The 22,985-nt window shown below is 36.3% G+C and overlaps 2 protein-coding genes across 2 annotated transcripts in view; one reads left to right on the top strand and one right to left on the bottom strand.

Annotated features, from left to right (window-relative positions):
* Positions 1-22,985, top strand: part of LOC134660074 (zwei Ig domain protein zig-8-like) — a 146,365-nt gene that overhangs the window by 73,777 nt on the left and 49,603 nt on the right. The window lies entirely within an intron of this gene.
* On the bottom strand, positions 8,477-10,976 carry LOC134655494 (uncharacterized). The gene is made up of 2 exons (XM_063510959.1): positions 10,853-10,976; positions 8,477-10,561 (listed from the first exon to the last, which is right to left on the bottom strand). The coding sequence occupies exons 1-2, from the start codon at positions 10,974-10,976 to the stop codon at positions 9,465-9,467; spliced, it is 1,221 nt and encodes a 406-aa protein (XP_063367029.1). The 3' UTR covers positions 8,477-9,464.

Consider the following 22,985-nt stretch of genomic DNA (forward strand, 5'->3'; position numbering starts at 1 on the left):
TTGTTGACTCGTAGAAAAAGTTATTGTATACAATAGTGATATAATCAAGCTTTTCAATCTCGTACCTTCCTTAGGCAACTCAGCAAGCTTCGTTGCCTAAACACGGTACTCGACTGAAAAGCTCTCCATTATATCACGATTGTATAAAATACTATTGTGCAACAGGTACAACATAAAATCATAAAAACGATTTCCAGCACATCCGCGTCAAGGCATTAAGCTAATTGAAGTTCTAGATATATATATATAAATGCGTAATTTTAAGTTTCGCAAATTCATGAAGCCTTTGGAACAATTTGTTTTGAAAGGTACTCCAGTTTGTAAAGACCTAGGGTTGGGTTTTCTTCTTATTTATATTCTTTTGAAAGTAGTAAAAGCTTGTCTGAAACTACGTGGTGAGGCTATTTAACATGCATAGTTTCAAAGTCACGTCTATTGTGTCCTTTGCATTTTATAACTTATTTCCAAGCGTTACTTTTCTATCTCAAAGAAGTCATTGTAGTTACTTTGTAAGTACCTAAATCCTATTTTTAAATAGGCAAATAAATAAATATTATACATGATTACATAAATTGAATACATATGTCAGAATCAGGTATACCTTTGTCGTCACATTTACTGATTGTTTGTTCGTTAACAAAGCAATCATGATTATTTTAATCGTACTTCATTTTGATGAATTGACTGAAATTATTATGTATTCATTTTACACGCGCTTTGTTATAGGCTTACGATCATAGCCAAATCCGCCTGTAGTTATAAATAATTTTAAAACAATTTCTTTTAAAATGTTACACGTGACACAATATCGTTTGCAAGATTTTTTAGAAGTTTTACAAAACGTCTACCTTTGGGTCACATTATTTTTACCTTTTAACTAAACCGCTCCAGTAAGCAAGTCCATTTTCAGAGAAAATTTATTTTTACCAAGGAACGGACATACAGACAGTGAAACGAGCTCCGTTTTTCCCTTATGAGATACGGAACCCAAAATTCAATTGTGACACGAAAATATTTACATTGATACTGCCAAGTCGGTACCTACAAACTTAGCATAGATAGGCTACATAATTTAGCGGACTGATCAACGTCAATCAGCAGTGAACTATGAAACTTTCCATACAATAAAATTTAGCGTACATTTTAACGGTAACACTCGGTTTGGTGCAACCGATCCTTAACATGTAATGTTAACCCATATATTAGCGCCCATCGTACCCACGGGTAAATGGTGGGTTCCCAAAAGTGAGTGTAGGCGCTAATGGGTTAAGCAAGCACTTTTTGTTCAAAAATTTTTATCCATCGGACTGGCGAGAACCTTTATTTTTCTATTAAAAATGGTGTAGGTATTCTCAAAGTTCCTGGAACGCCTGTCTGTCACAGAACTGTAACTTTCAGACCGTTTCGCTCAGACAAATACCATCGCGTTGATTTTTTTATTTCTAGATTTAACTTTCAGACCTTTTAATTCTACAGTTTATCGTTACGTACTCGCTGGCTTTTTTTTTACTCGGTTTGTGATCGTAACACACAAAATAATGGTTTGATTTTGTGTGAAATTGTTCGCTATTTTAATTTGGGAACGCTTGGCTATAGTGTTTTTTTATTCACTGTGAATTAGTAGTTAGGGTTAGTTGTTGATCAATGAAACACTAAAAGTTCAAGCCTTCCTATCTCTGGTGTTTTTAAAGTTATGAGTGTGATATTTCGTACGAAGATAAACAATTTATTTGGCTATCATATGGCGTTCTTGGTTTCTACTTATTTTTAACAGTTTCTGTATTATAAAGCTTTTTTTGAAAAATGTGTTTTGTTTCATTGTGTACTTGTGCATGTTTTCAATGAAACACTCTAATTTTTACAGTGAAACAGATGTAATATATATAGTCTACCATGAAACATCCTTAATAAACATTGAAACGTTGTAATAAATAAGTTACATTAATACATACATCCTTTCAATCAATTAATGAGAAAGTAAAGGAGAAAATAGTGGTAGGCTGAAATTTGTTATTTAAAAGGTTTTCGAAATATGGAATCGTTATAAGATTGCTGATATATCTAAAAGCGAAAGACTTGTTTCATTGTACGCACACCTAAGTTTCATTGTGAATCGAAAATCTGGTCGGCACTTACGGCATGCCGCAAGAAAGGCGCCTTTTATGTCCACGGAGCATGATTGCCAACTAGGTGGACGCGGGAGGGTTTTAAGCATCTCCATGCTTGATATCATACACTTTCTTGCAACATAGTGTTTATAAACGACTGTTTCAATGTTAGACATGTGACCTTAACCTTGCCATCAATGAAACATTCAACATATAAACTATCCTATCTCAGCCATTTCTAAAGTTAAGTATCTTATATTTTGTCATATGATAGACAAATTATTATCAATTTTAATGGTATTTTAGTTTCACAAAATTCGCACATAGTCTTTAATTAATTAAAAAAATAATAAGTTTGTTTCATTGTGTACTGACTGATACTGGTGTTCAGTGAACATCATGTTTCATTGTTTACTGCATAAAAATGTTTCATTGTGAGACTAGGGGGTGTTTTTTGAAACAATTAAAAAAAAACTGCACCAAAGAGTGAACGAAATTTGAAAATATTTAGCTCCAAAGTAACTTTAATATACATAGAACACAACAAAAAATGAAATAACGCCAAACTAGACTTTATATCTTGGTAAAAAATTGCGAAACATAAATGAAAAATATTACTTTTGTCGCACGAATTCACAATAACGCTCGTAGTAACGTGCTCCTTCTCCGAGGCGCGCTCGCGTATTGGGGAGGTGCTGGGGGTCCCTGAGCCTGCCCTTGCTTGACAGATGGCACTAGCTGATAACACCTAGTTTCCGAGATATCGCAAAATTTCACTGTGTACGATTGTTTCAATGTTCGACAAGTGACCCTATAGGAAATAGTATAGAACGCTCATTTATTTCTTGCATATAAATGTATGGCGTACTTTAAAGTAAACTACAGCTGATTTAATGTCTTATCCATTCTAATTATTTTCCTTTTTTAAGAACATTCTCATTTCGGCACATAGGTAGCAGGTACTTATCTACTTATGAAATCGGATTTTCTCTGCTACTTTTTTTTATAACGATGACTTTTCCTCATGTTGAGGGCTAAAGTTCATTATATCGTTCCGTTTCCTGTCAATATATTATATTCATTCGTTATTGGTTATGATGTTTGATTGATTGATGTTTGATATGATGTGTGACATAATGACGTAAATTGGGAATGTAGGTCACGTTAATATTATACCTATATTTCTTTACCATTAAGGAAATTAAGTTGATTTTAAATCATCGGATTTTTTTAATGATAGCAAAGTTAAGCCGTAGGTTAAATTTAGAAACAATTGGTATAATTGATATCAGATACACGAATAAATGTTATATCAAGCCGTTGTATATAATTTATAATATAAAAAAACAACGAGTTGCACGTCGGGAGTGCCGACAGAAGTGAAAACTCAATGACTAGTCCAAAATGTCTGCAGCACTATGTATAATTGACCCATCCTCCTTTCTATTGAAAAACTTTAGTTCCGAAATTGCTGGTCAGTGAGCTTGTTTAAAATTCGAAATTCAAATTTATAGTGTTTGTTAGTGTTAGTGTTTAGTGTTTAGTTTAAATTGATTAAAATTCGAATAGAAATTGTAAAGTTACCTTGCAGACCTCGCATCTAAATATATTTGGTCATGATATTTTGAGTTTTATTCACCAGTACCTAGAGTTCACTTTTATTAGCGATTTCGAAAGTTAGAATGTAACTGTGAGATCCTCGTATTTCAGCCTGTACAAGATTAGAAACTTTTTCATGTAATGTCATTGAGTTTTTCTTTATTGATTTAAATGCCATCTAAATGAGTGGCCATCTAAATCTTACGGTCACGTGATCGCCTTACGCTGTCTCGAGTTTATCATTTTTTCTCCACCTCAAAAAGTGCCCAGCGCCGCTAAAGAAGTTTTCACTTCAAAAATAAAAATTGAATATATAAATATTTTTTGTCTCTCGTTTCTGTCGCTGTCTGGGCTGTCCAGTCACCCTGTAACTGGAAATGGGTTAGGTTTTCGATCTGTGGCCAGGACAGTGCCCCACCAAATCGATCAAAACGTATCTATCTATTTTTCTATCTCATAGGGTGTTATATATGTCGGTAAGTAAGTGACTAAACTACATTTCATTAACCAATTCAGCTGTATTAATGAAACGTAATATTCTAGTTAGTTTCATCTATTTGGTTATTTTTCATATTATATTTTTAATTATTACTAGGTTCAACTGAACGTCGCTCCAAATAGTATGTGTAAATAATGCACGGATGTTGGGTCGTCAGTAACTTTCCTTTTTCAAAGTATTTTGTTTTATATTTGCAATCGAAGAGGTGATAAAACATCAACTTCCACAATTCTTCAGAACTTCTTAAACTGACGTTGAAAAATCGCCCTCGATCGAATGATTGATGGCAACAGTATTTGCGTTTAAAAAACAATTCGGACGCTTAATTTTTCTGTCGTCAGATGCCGCTGGTGGGGAGTGATGGATTGGGAGGATAGAATCGCGAACAGTTTAGACGCGCTATACAATGCCTGGCATGTTAAAACGAAAGTACCCTAATTATTTACTGATTTGTCAATGGCAATACATCCAACAACAATTTAATGGGTAAAATAAGCAATTTCTATCTTAAATTTTATTTAATTTACATGAATAGTGCTAAATAACTTTAAAAATCTATTTACATAGAGGGTATCACCACTTTTCTATACTGGAGCAGAGAAACGTTATCACTTTCTGCCCACTTTATAGATTTTATGACCCACTTTCAGAGCATGAGATATGAAAAAATATGAACATAAAAACTTCAGTTAAATAAGCACTCCAGTACGTTTACACTTTACCAGACGATTTATTTCCAGACCAAGAGCTTATGAAACCGTCCCACGGGCCTTATAAAAAAGAAACTGACGATACACCGTCGTTTTCAAGCCAAGTTTTCACACTTATCGCCTCCACCCTCCCCGTTTCAGCCATAATTCCAAATAAGTGTAGGTGAGCCAAAAATGGCCAAGTCCAATTTTAATATTTTTCACATAACGTAAAAATTCGCGAGTAAAATATGCCACGTCGTAAATATAACAATATGAAACCCCAAAACCTATTTGGAATGGTTCCAAATATTAATATAGCTGCAAAATATGGTAAACAATGTGTTATTATTACGTTAGGTACATCATGTCAACGGAATAGTTTCAAGAAAATTATTAAATACCGTTAAACGTTAAACTTTATCGTGTCTTATAAAGTAATAAATCTAATTTTGCTAAGTTACCCTGGGTAGTGCAACTTAGCAACAAAATAAAATTTAAAAAGGCGAAAAAATTTCATACTAAACTGTTCGTAACCCAAGAATAGCTTTCCGAGAGGCCAATTCTAATTTAGCAATTTGTTAAGGTTTTGATCTTGTTAAGATATTACCTTAAAGAGCGCTCACGCTGATTGGTTTGCGCGAAATTTACTGGGGAGCCGCGTCATTTGGCATCTCGCTCGTAGTCATTGATGGGCGTGAGAGGTTGTATATTAGTAATATTACAAATATACGACCTCTCACGCCCATCAATGAGTACGGGCAAGATGAGCAACTTGTACATATTTCTAAATTAGAATAGGCCCCCAGGTATGTATCGAACATGTTGCATTAAAAGCGTAACCAAAATCTGTGAGTGCGACATTTTAAAGTCGATGAAGAAAATACCAATAAAAATACTGTTGATATTATCATTACCTACATACGTATAGAGTACCAGGATAATAGTATCGTTTAACTATTTTAACAATAAGATTAGTAATGATAAAAACCCCATGTATCGATACTTGTAAGTATAGGTACCTACATTTATGCGTTTCCAGAATTGAAAATCAAACGAACTTACCAAAGTGAAGTTCGATGACAATTATGTAAACAGCTTCATTCGACGCGATTTATTGTTAACATGCTGTAGTAGCGCCACCTAGCGTCAGCCTTGCACGGATTTTTAGAGGGTATACTTTTTTTTTTTTTTTTGTACTCCCACTACTAAACCATCACTCCTGAACGGTCCGGTCGGCGCTCTCGAGTCATTTGTTTAGAGTTACCTACCTACCTATTTTTCACATTTTATTATTATAGGGTAGGGCAGACAAACATGTCTTTGTATAGGGAGGGTTTGCATAAATCGCGTCGAATGAAGCTGTTTACATAATTGTCATCGAACTTCACTTTGGTAAGTTCGTTTGATTTTCAATTATGTCTAACAGCTTCATTCTTTGCGATTTATTGTTAACATGCTGTAGATGTTCAGAGCACAAAATAAAATGTGAAATTGAGATAAGTACACCATTATAGGTGAGTAAACAAATAAGTAAGTAAACAATCATTAGTAGTCAATCATATTTATTATATGAATAATTGTACAAACTCATCACATAGCTTATCGGTAAGTATACTGTAATGTTTCAGAATGAATAAGTAATAATCAGGTAGGTACATTGTACATTTAACCTCATCTTTGTTAACATTATAATCATATACATAGGTAGGTAATACGTGTAAGTAAAAAAAAATTGTTGTTTACAGATTACTATTGGAAGAGAGGATTACATTTGCGAAATCATTGGGATTGGCAATAATTGGCCTATTGTAAAATCTAGCGAAAACTGAGGTGGAATCTGTCCAGCCTGCAGTTTTCCTTATGACGTCTATACTGATCCCAGATCTATTGGCTGCAGACGTCGCTGCGTGTCGAGTACTATGCGCACTAAAAATGGTTGTATCTATTCCACTCTTAGATAGCATATCCTTAATCCATTTACCTATTGTTTGAGAGGTAACCTTCAAATGAGGTTTTTTGTAACTTAAAAATAAATAATCATCCTTTCGAAACATTTGAGTTTTATTTATGTAGGATTCTAAGCATCGAGCTGGACATATTTCAGGCCGGTTGTCAAAATAAGGTAACCTCAGAACTGGCTGTGCTAAATTGGGTTTCGAAGTTTTTATTAGATCAGGTATCGTAATCATAATTTCTTGGGAAAAATATATTTTAATATTGTTTAATTTAATTAAAGCAAGTGTTTGTATTCGGTGTGCAGTTACTAAAGCCAATAAAGTTGCAGTCTTTTTTGAATGAGTTTCTAAATCGAGATCTAAATTAGGATATTTCTGTGCTAAGTAGTCTAATACAATGCTTGGATTCCAAGTTAAATTGTATTTTGGATTTGTAGGGCGTAATTTGAAAATCCCTTTCATGAAACGTTTTATCCTATCATCATCTAAATTACCGAGTAAAAGTGATAGTGCTGATTTATAAGAGTTTATGGTACCATATTTAGCACCCTTATTAAATATATCTGTGAGAAAATGTAAAACAATCGGGACTGAAACGGAATCATATTCATAATTATGAGTATTACAATATGATATCCATGTTTTGATACAACTATCGTATTGTTTATACGTAGAATCGGACAACGACGATAACATGATTTCCACCGTACTATTAGACAAGGATTTTTTCAAAAGAGTTTGCCTGAAAGCTTCGCGGCAACTAACTTCAGGCTGCGGTGCAGGTTGTGTTGAGTTCTGAAAGGAGAGATTAATAAATCAACATCCGGGCCAAAAAATAATAATTCAGAGTTTTTTAATCTATGAAATAAGGGGAACCAAGGTTGTGATGGCCAGTATGGTACCACAACTATTCCTTCTGCTTTTTCCTTAATAATTTTTTGCAAAACTTTAGTTATTAATGCGAATGGTGGAAATGCGTAGAAAAACATATTTTTCCAAGATATTGTGAAAGCATCAATAGCCCATGCTTCTGGGTCATTTTTCCATGTTACAAAGATATCACACTTAGCATTGCACCTGCTAGCAAACAGATCAATTTGAGGGAGACCAAAATAATCAGTAATATTACTGTACACACTAGCATTAAGTTCCCATTCTGTATCTTGAAACTTTTTACGCGACAAACTATCGGCTTCACAATTGTCTTTTGTATTAATGTAAGATGCGAAAATCATTATTTGACGCCTCTCACACCAATGCCAGATTTCTCTGCATATACCATTTAAGTGTTCATACTGGACACTACCCATTCGGTTAATGCAAGAAATGGCAGTTATATTGTCAATACGTAGTAGTATGTTAGTATCAAATTGATCTTTTGCGAAACTTTTTAAGGCTAAATAAGCGGCTTTGAGCTCTAATTCATTGATATGCAAACATTTCTCGTGATCTTTCCAGTAGCCGGAAGCTTCATTATTATTACAATAAGCACCCCAACCAGACAGAGATGCGTCGGAAAAGATTTCCATTACAAAATCATTACAATATAAAGGATTATTTCCCTCGTCAACTTTTCCTAACCACCAAATAATATCAGATTTTAATTTTTCAGGTATTGTTACAAGTTGTTCATAACTAGAGTTATTAAGTAAACATGAAAATTTAAATTGTTCAAAGTATTTTGTATACAACCATGAATATCTGATTGCCGGACAGGCAGATATTAATAAACCGACAAATCTTGCAAATTCTCTCAATTTGCATGTTTTCGTTTTTAGCATGTTAGTAAGACTGTGTTTTATCTTTTCTTTTTTAGAAAGAGGCAATTTCATTATCAAATTCTCAGAGTCAAAAACAAAACCCAAAAATGTACACTCTGTTTTAGGCACAAAGGAACTTTTTTCAAAATTAATGAGAAATCCCAAGTCCTCAAAAGTCTGCTTAGTCAGAGCAACGTTAGATTCACATTCAGAGAATGTTCCACCAACACATAAAATATCATCTAAATAAATCACTGAAATCATGTGATGTACTTTCCTTAAGTATTGCATAACTGGTTTTAAAACTTTAGTAAAAACCAGAGGTGCAGTGCAAAGGCCAAACGGGAGGCAGTTAAATTCATACAAAATATTATTATATTTAAATCTCAAGTATTTTCTATGTGATTTGTGCACTGAAATCAAGAAATACGCATCTTTCAGATCAATTGACGCCATGTAACAATTCTTAGTAATTAATTTAGACGCTGTTCGGTAATCTTCCATTTTGAAATGCTTATTTTCAACAAATTTATTGAGGCATTTAAGATTTAAAATAAATCTTTTATCTCCGTTTGGTTTTGGCACTAAAAAGACTGAAGAAAGGAATTCGCCAGGTTCATGATTGCAGTGAGATATAGCATTAATCTTAAGTAGTTTTTTAATACAGTGATCAAAATCAATTTTTTCTTGTTTAGTTTTAGGATAAACACTAGGATTGTCTGTTCGATAGGGAGTCGTTTTAAAAGGGATAGTGTATCCTTTTATCCAAGACAAGAGCATATTATCATCAGTAATTTCAGACCACTTGTCATGAAAATATTGTAGTCTGCCAGCATATTGTACCTGATCAACTACTTCCGATGATGTCCACCCGCTGTCCTCGACGTCGGCGGTGCGCGGTCGCGATCGCGATCGTTGTGGCGTCGCGTACTGTTGTTGTGTGACATCTGCCTCTGCGAGTAAGCAGGGGCTCGACGGTTGTTGGTCTTCGTGTCCGTCTTGCGGTGTTGGGGTACGAAGTTTAAATTACCCCTATTTGCAATTGTTGACTGAACATTCGGACGATTATATCTGGGTTTAGGGGGATTATTCTTTAATGCTTCGCCAGACTGCTGAATAGTTTTTGCTGCCTTCAATTTTTCTGAAACATTTTCTCCAAACAGCAGCTTATCCCTATTGGAGTCGATCAGAGTCTGTTTTAATTTTGCGTTAATAGACGATATAATGAAACCCCTGCGGGTTCTTGTCTCTGTAAAATGGCTGTCGCAGAGAATGCGGCAAGCATCACTGAGAGGTTTCAATAGTTTTTGTTTTGAAGTCTCGTTTGCAAGGACCATTTCAGTTACTGAAGCTAAAGCGGACAAGGCAATACCCAGTTGTTTTTGCTTGTAAAGTAGTGACGTGTCTCTTTTTACTAGGGGGTCAGGTAAAGCCACCCTAACTTCCGGGTTGAGAGTCGGGGCCATCAAAAGATCACAATTATTAGGAATCAGATATTCTTTAGTTAGACTTTCCTTTAGTTCTTTTGAGAGGCCTTTGGCAAGAATATTTTGCCATCGACTGGCGATATCTTTATGAATAGGCGGTCCCATAGGGGTTTCTTCCCTTGGAGCATCGCCTAGTAACTGAAGAATATCTTCATCAAGTTGCAAATCATCTGGTTGATTTTCGCCTGATGTACCTGGATTTTGCGGCAACGGCATGGCAGGTTGAGGCGGTAACGGTGAGACAGGTTGCGGCGGTAATGGTGAGACAGGTTGCGGCGGCAAGTCGGGCTGCGGCTGGTTGTCCACCTCGGCGGAACGCGGCGACGGCTGTCGCGTAGCTGAGTGCGCCGCCGACAGGCAGGGCGCTGTCGGCTGTGGCGATTGTGCCTCGGATGCGTCCCATCCAGGTTCGCAGTAATACGGTAACAACTCCGTGTAAGGTGTTTCCGAATACGGTACATCTGCGAAAAGTACAGTTCGTTTTAGAATACGTGACAGTATCAGCCCAGAAAGCAGTACGCATCACTATTATATTGACAGAGAGTACCCATACTTGGTAAACTCGCATCAAATTTAGGCAACAGAAATGTAGCCGAAAAAAGCCAATTATTTACGTAAGAATGTGACAGTAACAGCCCAGATTTAGCAGTACGCATCACCATACATTGACAGAGGTAACCCAGGTGCGGTATCCTCGCATCAAATATTGGCATATTTATCTTCCTCAAGATAGGGTATTTTCAAAAACTTACCGTTAAAATTTTCTTCGGACGAACAGTAATCTTCCTGTTCGTTAGTCCTTCTTGCCAGTTTTTCTTGTAACTTAAGAATCTTGCGACGAATTTCGTCTTCAGTTTTATGTTTCCTCTTCGGCATTGCTTCTAGCGTGGGCGCCTACGATGTTCTAAAGTCCAGGAGACGTGCGAAGGCTTGAGCACGGAAACGCATAATGACTCGAGAGCGCCGACCGGACCGTTCAGGAGTGATGGTTTAGTAGTGGGAGTACAAAAAAAAAAAAAAAAGTATACCCTCTAAAAATCCGTGCAAGGCTGACGCTAGGTGGCGCTACTACAGCATGTTAACAATAAATCGCAAAGAATGAAGCTGTTAGACATAATTACTAAAAACTAAGACAAAGTTGCACCAATCGTATCGGGGGGTAGGTAAGCCCTGAAATTTAAAGCTGGCAAGTCTTGAATTTACGGCATCCGCTTTAGCTGAGCTCTTTTAAATATTAAATGATTAAAATTTTGCTGCTAAAATTAGTAGGAATGGGGTTAAAATAGCACCAGAGGCAAGGATGTTAATATATTATAAATTATACTTAAGTAGTTGCTTTGGTGCATTAATAAAGCTAACTTCGTTTATATATTATAATATCTATAACTAATTATGCAAACTATTAATAACTTTGTACCACTATTCGATGAAAGTGACAGGTAAACGAATTTAAAAACTTATTATAAGTTAAATAAGTTCCACGACAGATGTCTATTGCAATTGCCAAGAACTAAACATGAATACAATCGTGAGTTTACAAATTAATTTGCGTCTAATCGTTTTCATTGTTTTTAATTTAAATAGTCTACATTCAAGAGTATTAAATGGTGAATATATTATATTAATATTGTTCGTCGTATTTACTTTTTTTCTGTTTGTACGAGTACATTCATGTCGGATTGCGTTCACATTAGTCTTATGATGCCTTACAACTGGCATTGTCACGCAATGGATTAGGTACATTGGCAGCTTTGATAAACTATATAAGTACCTATTTACTCAATATAGGTAGTTGTGTGTTGTTTTTGTATGTACCTACCTACTTTTTTTTCAAAAGTCACTGCATATTTTAAAATAAGATTTTTTATACCAAAAACGAATTTATATTCGTAAATAATTAAATAATTTTACTGTGGATTGCCTACAGAGAAACTAACGTAAACCATTTTTAATGATTATCATTTATTCACGTGAAATGTATTTTCAAATGTACCTCTTAACTTTGTAAACAAAAATTGTTTTATTTGCTATAGTGTTTTAACATACTCTTAATAATTTATTTAACAACTTCTGAATTTAGCGAGTCCTAAACTAACATCAACTTACAGTCAACTGAACAGAAACATTGTAACCTTACTATATAAACAAGGACGGAAGTTCGACACGTTCGACGATACACTTACGTACGAATTTACAAGTGTGACAAACGTCAAACGTGTTCGCTATAGGCTCTCAGATTTTATATACCAACCTTTGTGAATTGACTCTAGGTATAAGTACCTACTTTATGGCTCCTCTACACGATGGGCCAGCGCCGGCCACTCCAAGGGCCGCAGCCATACGGTAGAATGAGATAGCAATATGACTTGCTCCCTCTAACGCATAAATGCGTCCCTTGGAGTGGCCGGCGCTCTGGCCCATCGTGTAGAGGAGCTATTAGAAAGTGGCTAGGGTTGAATGCACTAAATATGTCCCGTAGGGTAATGTATATTATGTACAATTGTGCACTGCAATGTTAATAATATGTATAGGGATTGCAGTTTGTTTCAGCCTTATTTGTGAAGGTGCATAAGTTTCTTGATAACAAATTATAGTATTTTATGCAACCGTTGTTTAAGAGAGGTAAAAAAGGCGAGTGGCGTGAGTAACAATTTGAGGCGAAGCCGAAAATTGTTAATAAAGATTAACAATTTTCGGCTTCGCTTCAAATTGTTACTCACGCCACTCGCCTTTTTTGACCCCTCTTAAACAACGGTTGCATAAAATACTATTAAAATGTATTACCAAGTGCATTAAACTCGTACTATGGTTACCATGAACAATATTGATTCGAAATTATATTCGTGACTTGGAGCAGTTTGTGAAATGTACACTGAATTCGGAAACATGACGAATGAGTTTATAAACATTTCAAAATAACTGCTGACGAATAATGTTTCTAGATAGGTCAGGCAAACCAATTTTGTCCGTAGAATAAAAAAAAACTATATTTGGTCTATTTTTGGGTGATGATACTACAAAAAAAAGTCTCTCTGTCTATAAACCAGTAACAACCGACCCTTGCTATAGTATACAAGGACATTCGCATGGAAAGCCAGGTTAAGGTTTTTCCAAACATCTATCAAGGCGATAAAACAATACGATACGTTATTTTTCTTATCAGAATCCAAATTCAATTTTATGTGCCAGACAAAAACACTTTTATTTAAACACGTACCTAATTACACGAATACATTTTATAATTCAAAAGATAGGTAACTAATTCAGATAGGTAAGTAATCCTATAACGGGATATCAGAACACAATTCTAGTCAAACAGCCAGACGCCTGGGGCATATTCATTTGTACGACGCAATGCAATACTGCATACTAAAAACAAAAGCCAAGTACAAGCCCGTGTTGTAATCTTCAAGCCAGAGAAGAAGACGTGATTCAATTCAATAACTTATTGAGTCAATTATTTTTAAGCTATGCGGTCAAAATTTAAATTGAAACTGTGCGGCCAGTACTTATTGAAAATCTAAATAGAATTATTATCTCTAAAAGTGCTACTATGTACTTACAACCCTTTCAGACCCAAAACAGGTGCATGTCGAACCAATATTTGAATACAAAATGCATAACAATCCCATGAATAATGTATGCGAACGATTCGGTGTAAATATCGGCAGCACAAAAGAGGGTTCCCGAATCGCCTTGGTCCATGTCCATCACGGAAAAAATATTTTTCCGGGGATTTAGGGGGATACATCATGAATAAATTCCCGGGAAAAGGCTTGGAGTCTCTCCCATTTTAGGAGCCGTTTGGAGCTAGCGCCTTAACCCAAATGGATTCAGATAGCTATAATGCTCCTTTATTGTCTGTAATTTATTTTTAGATTTAATTGACACTGCTTTATTAGGGTTCCGTACCCAAAGGGTAAAAACGGGACCCTATTACTAAGACTCCGCTGTCCGTCCGTCCGTCCGTCCGTCCGTCCGTCCGTCCCTCCGTCCATCTGTCACCGGGCTACTCTCCGGGGTATCTCACGAACCGTGATAGCTAGACAGTTGAAATTTTCACAGATGATGTATTTCTGTTGCCGCTATAACAACAAATACTAAAAACAGAATAAAATAAAGATTTAAGTGGGGCTCTCATACAACAAACGTGATTTTTGACCGAAGTTAAGCAACGTCGGGCGGGGTCAGTACTTGGATGGGTGACCGTTTTTTTGCTTGTTTTTTTTGCTTGTTTTGCTCTATTTTTTGTTGATGGTGCGGAACCCTCCGTGCGCGAGTCCGACTCGCACTTGGCCGGTTTTTTTCTTTTGATGCCTTAATGTCATGATGCGTACTTGTATAATAATAAGTACCTACGCATCATACAGTTTACATTAAAATATAATCATTGACGGGTCTATCGCGAATCGATTTCGTTTACCTTAATACTCGTAATGTGTTCAAAACGCGAAAGTTTTAAAAGTTCATCCTAAACGTTTATATCTGAGGCTAGTATGGAAGTAAGGATAGAAGCAGTTTTTATGGTTTAAGACATTTATTCTCATAAGAATATAATATACATTATTCACTTAAAATGAGAATTAAAATTTAACTTAATGCTATACAATAACTTGGTGTAGGTATTATTATGTTTTTGCATCTCAAGGAAACACCAGTAAATTAGCATAGTTATTATGTGTATAGGATTAAGGTTGCTATTCGTACGTTCGTTTTTAGCACTTGTATAGTTATATTTAAGTGACTTTCAAGGAAAAAAATCACAACATTATACAAATGGAAATAATTCAAAGTAAAATTATGAATCAAACTGATTCAAACTGTCTTAGTACTAATTACTTATGAGTTTAAACATGATGATAAAACAATATAATTTTTGCTGAACAGTTTAGAACAAAACCGCTCTTCTTCCGCTTTCGGACCCACAAAGGTACAAAATATTTTGTTTTGAAAATCACTACACCTTATAAAACAAAGTCCCCCGCCGCGTCTGTCTGTTTGTGTGTAAACTCCAAAACTAATGAACGGATTTTCATGCGGTTCACCTATCGATAGAAATAGAAGATTAGTGAAGTTTGTGTATAATTTGTTAACCTGTGCGAAGCTGGGGCGGGCCGCTAGCATAAATTACTTCCAAAGCCCTCCATCCTCCGCCATACACATGGTTTAAATTACTTAATACATTACATAATAATAATACAGACTCTCACGTCCACGCCTCCACGCGCATCGTTTGTGATATTCTGCATAAAATACTTCATCTCTGATTACCTCGTCACGCAGCTACTACGGAGAACTGAGAATACACTTACAATGCAAATCGACGTATTTGTATGTAAAAGTTTACATTTGCATGGGCCCCGTGAAAAATTGTGTGCGTCACGGCTTACCACTGGGACTTGAATTTTTAGGGACCTAGCGGGTGAATACGGAATTAGTTTTGTAGAAATTCTGCGACTAACCAAACGTGCTGCGCTTAAAGAACTAATCTCAGGTCATGCCGAGTGTACGCATTTCAGAAACTAATTTAATGGTTTTTCGCTTTGAAGTGGTAGATTTGAAAACTGTGTGAGGGGAAAAATACATTCTCCGGTATTAAGTATAACAAGGTGAAGTTTTCGAAATTTGTGCTAGAGCAAAAATAGTGTAAGAAAAATACAAACACAAATTAAAAACCATTATTTTACAAGTTTTACCGAACGGGAACTTGTATCAAAATGCTTTAGTGTATATGTAGCTTTACCTAATATACTTTTATGTAACTTTATTTTATTTTATGCAGCCGTGGACAATGCCACCACACGACGCATATCAGCCGTAACATCATTCGAACAACTCATTCTGTAGTGAGCCATATTCATTTGTAACAGATTCCAAATTCAAACTGGTTTTCCCATAGACTAGGAATTATCTAGACGGAGTTTAGAGCAATTATTTCATGAAACCGATGCTGCCAATAATACGGGGGTGCGGGGGGACGAGGTGAGCGAATCCCGTGCCGTGATTGGTCCGTTCAAAGACACGGACCCATCACGGCACGGGATTCTGACACTTTGACTCGAAGATGGAGTAAAACTACCGTATATAGTGGCAGAGGGGGTAGCGTTACTATGCTCAGTCTAGAGGATGTCTTGTACAGACACCCACAGGGGTTTTCCAATGTATGCTAGGTCTGCTATGCACGGTGGAGCAGTGTGTGCGCACACCGATAAATATACCCTTTACAAACACAATAATCTAGGTAAGAGGTGCAGGACCCTGAATTAAAATGATGTATTAGGGAATAAGCTTACCTTTCCGAAAGTGACTCCCCAAAAAGGTGTTACCTACTCCAGAAACGCGCCGCAAAGAGTGCCTTTGCATAATATGTTAGCCTACCCAGGGGACGATTTTCTTTTAGTATGAAGACGAATGTGAAATGGTGGACGTGCGAATGAGTAAATTCCAGCAGGTTTTTCCAGAATTAAATATTTACTCGTGTGGTATTTATAAAACATCGACAACGTAAAATGTTTTTGGATGATACATATTTGTCCTAGGATAAACTAGTTTTGCTCAGGCGCATAAGGATATTTTTTATTGACTGATCTTTTTAAACCTTCGCCCCGGCAATCATTTTCTAAGGGAGTAATAGCTGTGAAATAAAAAATTAATAAATACAAAGTAAGTACCTATCAAATTTTCCCTAAACAATTTAAATCGATTGTGAATAACTGTCGGTGAAGTATATACCTACGCAATAAAACGGGAAGCGGATGTATCTGGCTAGCTCCAAAATGATGCCACTTAGATGTTAATGGGGCGAATGATGCTTCAATTAAAATTATCCCTATCACAATAATTATACCGTGGTGCCTGTGGTCGTCCCAACGGCGCCGCGTATTCCAGCCGATCGGCTTACCCGAATTCCAAATGAAGTCAATAAATTGGTTAAATATCCTATTCCTAAATTGATCATTAGAGTTTGTTAACTGAACAATAAAAAAAACGATGTACTTCTTAAATTACCTATCCAGTTAAGTTATTATTTTTGTACAACGGGACTTAAATGCGTATTTAAGTTTTAAGATTTACCTCCCACGTTTCGAGGACGGCGTTGTCCCCGTGGTCTTGAAGAAGACTGGCTAAAGTTGATATCAACATCTAGCCGCGCGAGTTTTTCTAACTATCCACACTTGGTCTTGTTGATCAACTTGAATGTTTTGCGCACTAGGGATGTCTTAAAACTTAAGTACGGGATTGTCCCGTTTTACAATTTAGTAATGTGTCAAAATCGTGAAAGTTTAAATCAGCAGTTTAGTTATGTTGATAAATTGTGCCTAATCAAAACATGAACATTTCAAAGGAACATATTTAAATCGGATAAACTAACTGTGTCTTTTGCATCTTTTTTTTTCACTACCCTATTTTGGTGTCCCACTGCTGGCCAAAGGCCTCCCCTCGTTTTCTCCACTCGACCCTGTCATCGGCATTTTCCCACCATTAAGAATAAGAATAAGAATAAGAATCTTTTATTTGCAATAAATATTACCAGGTACATCGGTGTTCATGCGATAGGTGGTAGGTTTCATGTTTAACCATAAATGGTATGCAAAATATGTACAAAACTTATAAACTATATATAACAAATAATGTCTCTATTTGTAATATATTAATTATAATTACAAGTCAAGTCTAATTAATTGAATTTCATGTCCAAGAATTCATTTGTGCTATAAAAATTGTAGTTGTTTAGCCATTGATGCAATTTTCACTTGAATGCTACAATATTTAATGTCTTCATATCATTAGGTAATGTATTTGTTTGGTTATGCATTTAGGGTAGAATGGGTCCAAGTCGTCCCGCCATCTCCTTTTCGGTCTGCCTGAACTCCGGCCTGCACCCTCTATTGTGTTCCGTGGGTCCCACTCAGTAACCATTTTGGCCCACCTTTCTGGGTGCATACGGCAGACATGTCCAGCCCAGTCCCACTTAAGCTTAGCGGTCTTGACGCCTACCTCTACAACTCTAGTTCTGGAGCGTAGTTCCGTGTTTCTGATACGATCAGTTCTGCGAACACCTAATATACTACGCTCCATCGCACGCTGGCAAACCTTGAGTTTCGATTTTAGAGCCTCAGTTAATGACCCAGTTTGTGCACCGTAGGTTAAAATGGGAAGGATGCACATGTCAAGGAGTTTGCGCTCTATTCATTGTAAGTCCAACCTTAAGGCTCGCCGTGCTGAGGTCTTGCAGCATTTGTTGCAGATGTGATGACGTATGGGAGAAGAGGACTATGTCGTCAGCAAAGCGCAGGTTTGTTAACCTCTTGCCGCCGACTTCAATGCCCATCGTCCCCCATAAGACCGCTAGCTTTTGAAATATCTCTTGGAGACAACTGGTGAACAATTTTGGAGATAGTGGCCCTGTTTGACGCCTTTCCCTATTCTGAATACGGGGCCGGGTGCGTGCAATTTAATGCTACCTGTGCTATTGTTGTAAATAGTTCCAACGAGTTCAACATATGCCTTGTTACCCTGGTTTTGCATCATAGTTTGATAAATATATCTTACAGTGACATCACATTGCTGCCCCTTAAAAATACTGGTCATTTTTTAACCATTATTATTTTTTTATAATTCTAATTTGGAGCCAAATTAAAGATTTTTGATCTTATTTCATATAATCAACTGGGTTCATATAGGTACACTTCTTGGCTTGACGTCAAAGATCCCGTTAGCAGAAGTTGCATAATCCGTGCAAGATTGTAAGTTTCAAACTAGTGGGCAATAAAATAAAGTGTGCTAAGTTCCGACTGAGATACTGACAGGAAGCTTAAGTTAGGAAATAATTTCTCTAGCGTCTGTGCACTGAATTGTTTTTGAACTTCTGACATATTCATAAAGAACTTCTTCATACTGGTTGTCATGAATGTTCAGCAGTTCTGCTTAATTGTGGTATTTTTTTTAATGATTTATATAGTGGAATAGTTGTCTTAAACATTTAATTGCACTGCGATTGCAAAAAAAACTAACTTAAAAGTTCAATATTAGAATAAAACTATAAAAAATAAAAATAGAATTTATTTTACGTACTAAATTCTGTACCTACGCATACAAGTTTACTTACTCGTAAACTATACTTAAGACTCTTTCGAGTAGACAGAAACAGGAGGATGATTTGTTAATTATTTTTTACTTTTTCCCCTTTTGCCCAAAACAGTACTGTTTTGTTCGATATTTTTTTCTTTTATATAAAGATATGATAAATAAATTGGTACGAGGCACAGCTTGCAGCCACAACCCCTGAAAGTCGCACATCTTACCGCTAGGTCATCAATATCATCATCATTGAGAGGTTCTAAAGAGTGTATTTTGGTTTATATATCTTGGTTAGGGTTTGCACGACAGATCCGTAATGTATGGGAAGATCCGCGGATCCGGATCCAGATCCGGATAATTGCATACATTTCGGATCCGGATTGCAAACCCTAATCTTGGTTGATATTACATGTAATCGTTCTTCGAGATTAATTCCTTGTTTCACCGAATGAAAACAAAGTCCAGTGTATCAGATATAAACACCACTAAGATTTTTTTTTCAAAAGGAATTATTGGCAAGTTTGCGCCTACTGGATATTTTATTGTAGTTGCCTCCCGCGCTGTACCTTAGGCAATTTTTCAACTCGTGCGTTATCAGGCGAGGTTCTTGCGAGATAACGCACTCAAGTACCACACGTTATGAAATAATTTAAGTGTAATTTCTCTCCAGCAAACAGAAAAATGCTGACATATTTACGTGCATAGGTACCTATTACATTTTTTCATTGCTCATTTAAATGCTTCTATTTTCGTAACAATATTATGGTTAGAAATGCATAAATATGCGGCCATAGTACAGCTCTTTCTATCCTAATAGGAGAAAAAAAGTGTCCCAAAATTTCCATACATTTTTCGATCTTTCCATTCCGCAACCGCCATACAAAGTCTGAAAAATGGTGACGTAATGGAAATAAAAACCTTAGGACACTTTTTTTCTCCTATTAGGATAGAAAGAGCTCGTGATTCTGAGTAGAAATAACATAAAAAAATCCCAAATTTGAAAAAAAAGTGTAGGGGACAACAAAAAACATACGCCCATAGATAGTTGATAGTCAAAATGTGTTTGAAACAATGGATAGTGATAAGGTGAAGTATGCTCATCTGGGCAATTTTCTTCTTATCATTTTGACGATCTTAATCAAAGCTGACGTCTAAAGATCGTGTCAGCAATATTGTACAAAAACTTGACTTAGCATACTTATAGGTATCATAAAGTATTTTTTATCGAATTCAAAAACTGCTTGATGTAACCACATATCTACAAGGTACACTTACGAATACATATACATATAATAATATTAGTGCCTGTTTCCAGGTAAGGTCAAGTGAGGTAAATGCAACTATGGGGTTATTGCGTCTCTCCGTTCTTTCTCGAATACAATTGGTCGAAACGCCCTCTACTATACTAGTAATAAAGCCTGAGCTACTTGGAAATGAAACGTAGCATAGTAGAGAGCGTTTCGACCAATTGTATTCGAGAAAGAACGGAGAGGCGCAATAACCCCATAGTTGCATTTACCTCACTTGACCTTAGGTAATAATTTCGGATTTGTACCGCTTAGTAGTACTTGCGTATCCCTATGTATTTTTGTTTTTACTTAGAATTTGCTACCGCTGTTTCACGGAGATGCGTTATTTGGTTAAAAATGACTTAGCAAAAATATATCGGACGCCACTGGACCCGCTTATACGCCCGTTTTTTTCACTCACCCAACCGTAGCATCAACAAAGAAAATGTTCACTCCAAGACATTAAAAGTTGCACGTTAGGCTACTCTCGGGTGATTCAAAAAGACGCTTTAATGGCCTGAGGAAGTTTCTTAACTTTCTTTGTAAGCGGTAAACTCACTAATTGAGAAGTTTTTAGAGGATCGCATGGGCACGGGAGGGTAAAACATCTCCAATAATTCTGAATAAGTTTTTGGTAAAAATTTCATTGGTACCAGCTTTTATCGCTGTACTGTACTTTTCTTTCGACAGACAACTAATACTCATCGAGACAATTCTAAAAACCCCTAACAAAATTAGGTTGCGTTGTTTTATCACAGAGTTCCTATGGGCACTCCTGTCTCCGTCATCAGATCAGCTCGATGGTACCATAATATGGCATTGTCACCCGACTTACATGTGTGCAAAATTTCAGCTCAATCGAAAACCGGGAAGCGGATCAAATTTAACTTACAAGATTTGATTACAGACAACGGGACAGGTGAAACTAAATAAAAGCTTGTAGAAATGAAGTGAAGGCATCCTTAAAATGTATTTTAGCGAGTTTGTGTTTCGTTGAGCTTGGCTGGAGCCATTGAGCTGATGTTAACATTTTTAAATAAAGGAAAGCGATGGATAATTGTGTTTAACCCTTGTGTTTGTTCAAAATCAACTTGAGTTTATGTAATATTGATTTGATCAGGAAGTCTGTCGAATATATTTAGCGTGGTATCTATTACTGATATTGGTAAAACATTATAAATGAGACTTGACTATATTATCCAGTTATATTTAATTTAATAATTGATTAATCATTGATTATTAAATTCCACATTAAACTATACTGAATAGTTGAACAGTTAAAAATGCAAAACATTAGAATAGGTAATTTCATGGAACGCTGTTTTGGCACCCGCTACTACGTTAATGGTAGACAATAAAAACTCTTAATGAGAAAAATTTTACATACCTATTTATAAGAAAATGCATCTATTTGCGAGTTTTTCACAGATACTTTCCTTCTTTCCTGAGTTATGTATATTTTCTATGTATGAATACATATCAAGTATCAAGCAACGTTTTATTGAGCTTACCGTGGAACTAGGTCGATTAGTGTAAGATTGTTCCATTATTATTTCTATACTAGCTTTTGCCCGCGACTTCGTCTGCGTGGAGTTAGTAATTTGGGTAGCTTATTTTTACCTAATCTGTTTTTTAACGATTCCCGATACAAACTTCCACCCCCCTTTTCACCCCCTTAAAAGGCCATTTCTGGAAAAAAAAACTACCCTATATCCTTCCCTGGGACTCAAACTATCTCCATACCAAATTTCAACTAAATCGGTTCAGCGGTTTAAGCGTGAAAAGGCAGACAGACATATAGACACACTTTCGCATTTATATTATTAGCATGGACCAGGGATGTTGCGGATGCAGATTTTTTGACATCCGCGGATGCGGATGCGGATGCGGATATTTAAAGGCTCACATCCGCGGATGCGGATGCGGATGCGGATGTCAAGATTAGGTACTTAGAAAACGTCAAATATTACATTTTTAGTATATTTTTATTAAAAAAAAACCGGCCAAGTGCGAGTCGGACTCGCGCACAGAGGGTTCCGCACCATCAACAAAAAATAGAGCAAAACAAGCAAAAAAACGGTCACCATCCAAGTACTGACCCCGCCCGACGTTGCTTAACTTCGGTCAAAAATCACGTTTGTTGTATGGGAGCCCCACTTAAATCTTTATTTTATTCTGTTTTTAGTATTTGTTGTTATAGCGGCAACAGAAATACATCATCTGTGAAAATTTCAACTTTCTAGCTATCACGGTTCGTGAGATACAGCCTGGTGACAGACGGACGGACGGACGGACGGACGGACGGACGGACAGCGGAGTCTTAGTAATAGGGTCCCGTTTTTACCCTTTGGGTACGGAACCCTAAAAACGAAACGTTTAGTATTTGAGCAAGAATATAGGTGCGTTATATTTAATAAACAGTAACTACGCCGACTTTTCTGGATCTAGACGATTTCGTCATAGGTAATGACGAAATTACCTAGCACTTACGCCGCCGCTAAGACGTTCCTGTACC

The sequence above is a fragment of the Cydia amplana genome, chromosome 2 (assembly GCF_948474715.1).
Source record: "Cydia amplana chromosome 2, ilCydAmpl1.1, whole genome shotgun sequence".
NCBI classification, from domain to species: Eukaryota; Metazoa; Arthropoda; class Insecta; order Lepidoptera; family Tortricidae; genus Cydia; species Cydia amplana.

Bases quoted from the DNA above. Each gene is read 5' to 3' on its own strand.
- LOC134655494 (XM_063510959.1), bottom strand. From the start codon at position 10,976: ATGCCGAAGAGGAAACATAAAACTGAAGACGAAATTCGTCGCAAGATT. The intron at 10,562-10,852 runs GTAAGTTTTTGA...TACTTTTCGCAG, and splicing joins GTCCGAAGAAAATTTTAACG to ATGTACCGTATTCGGAAACA.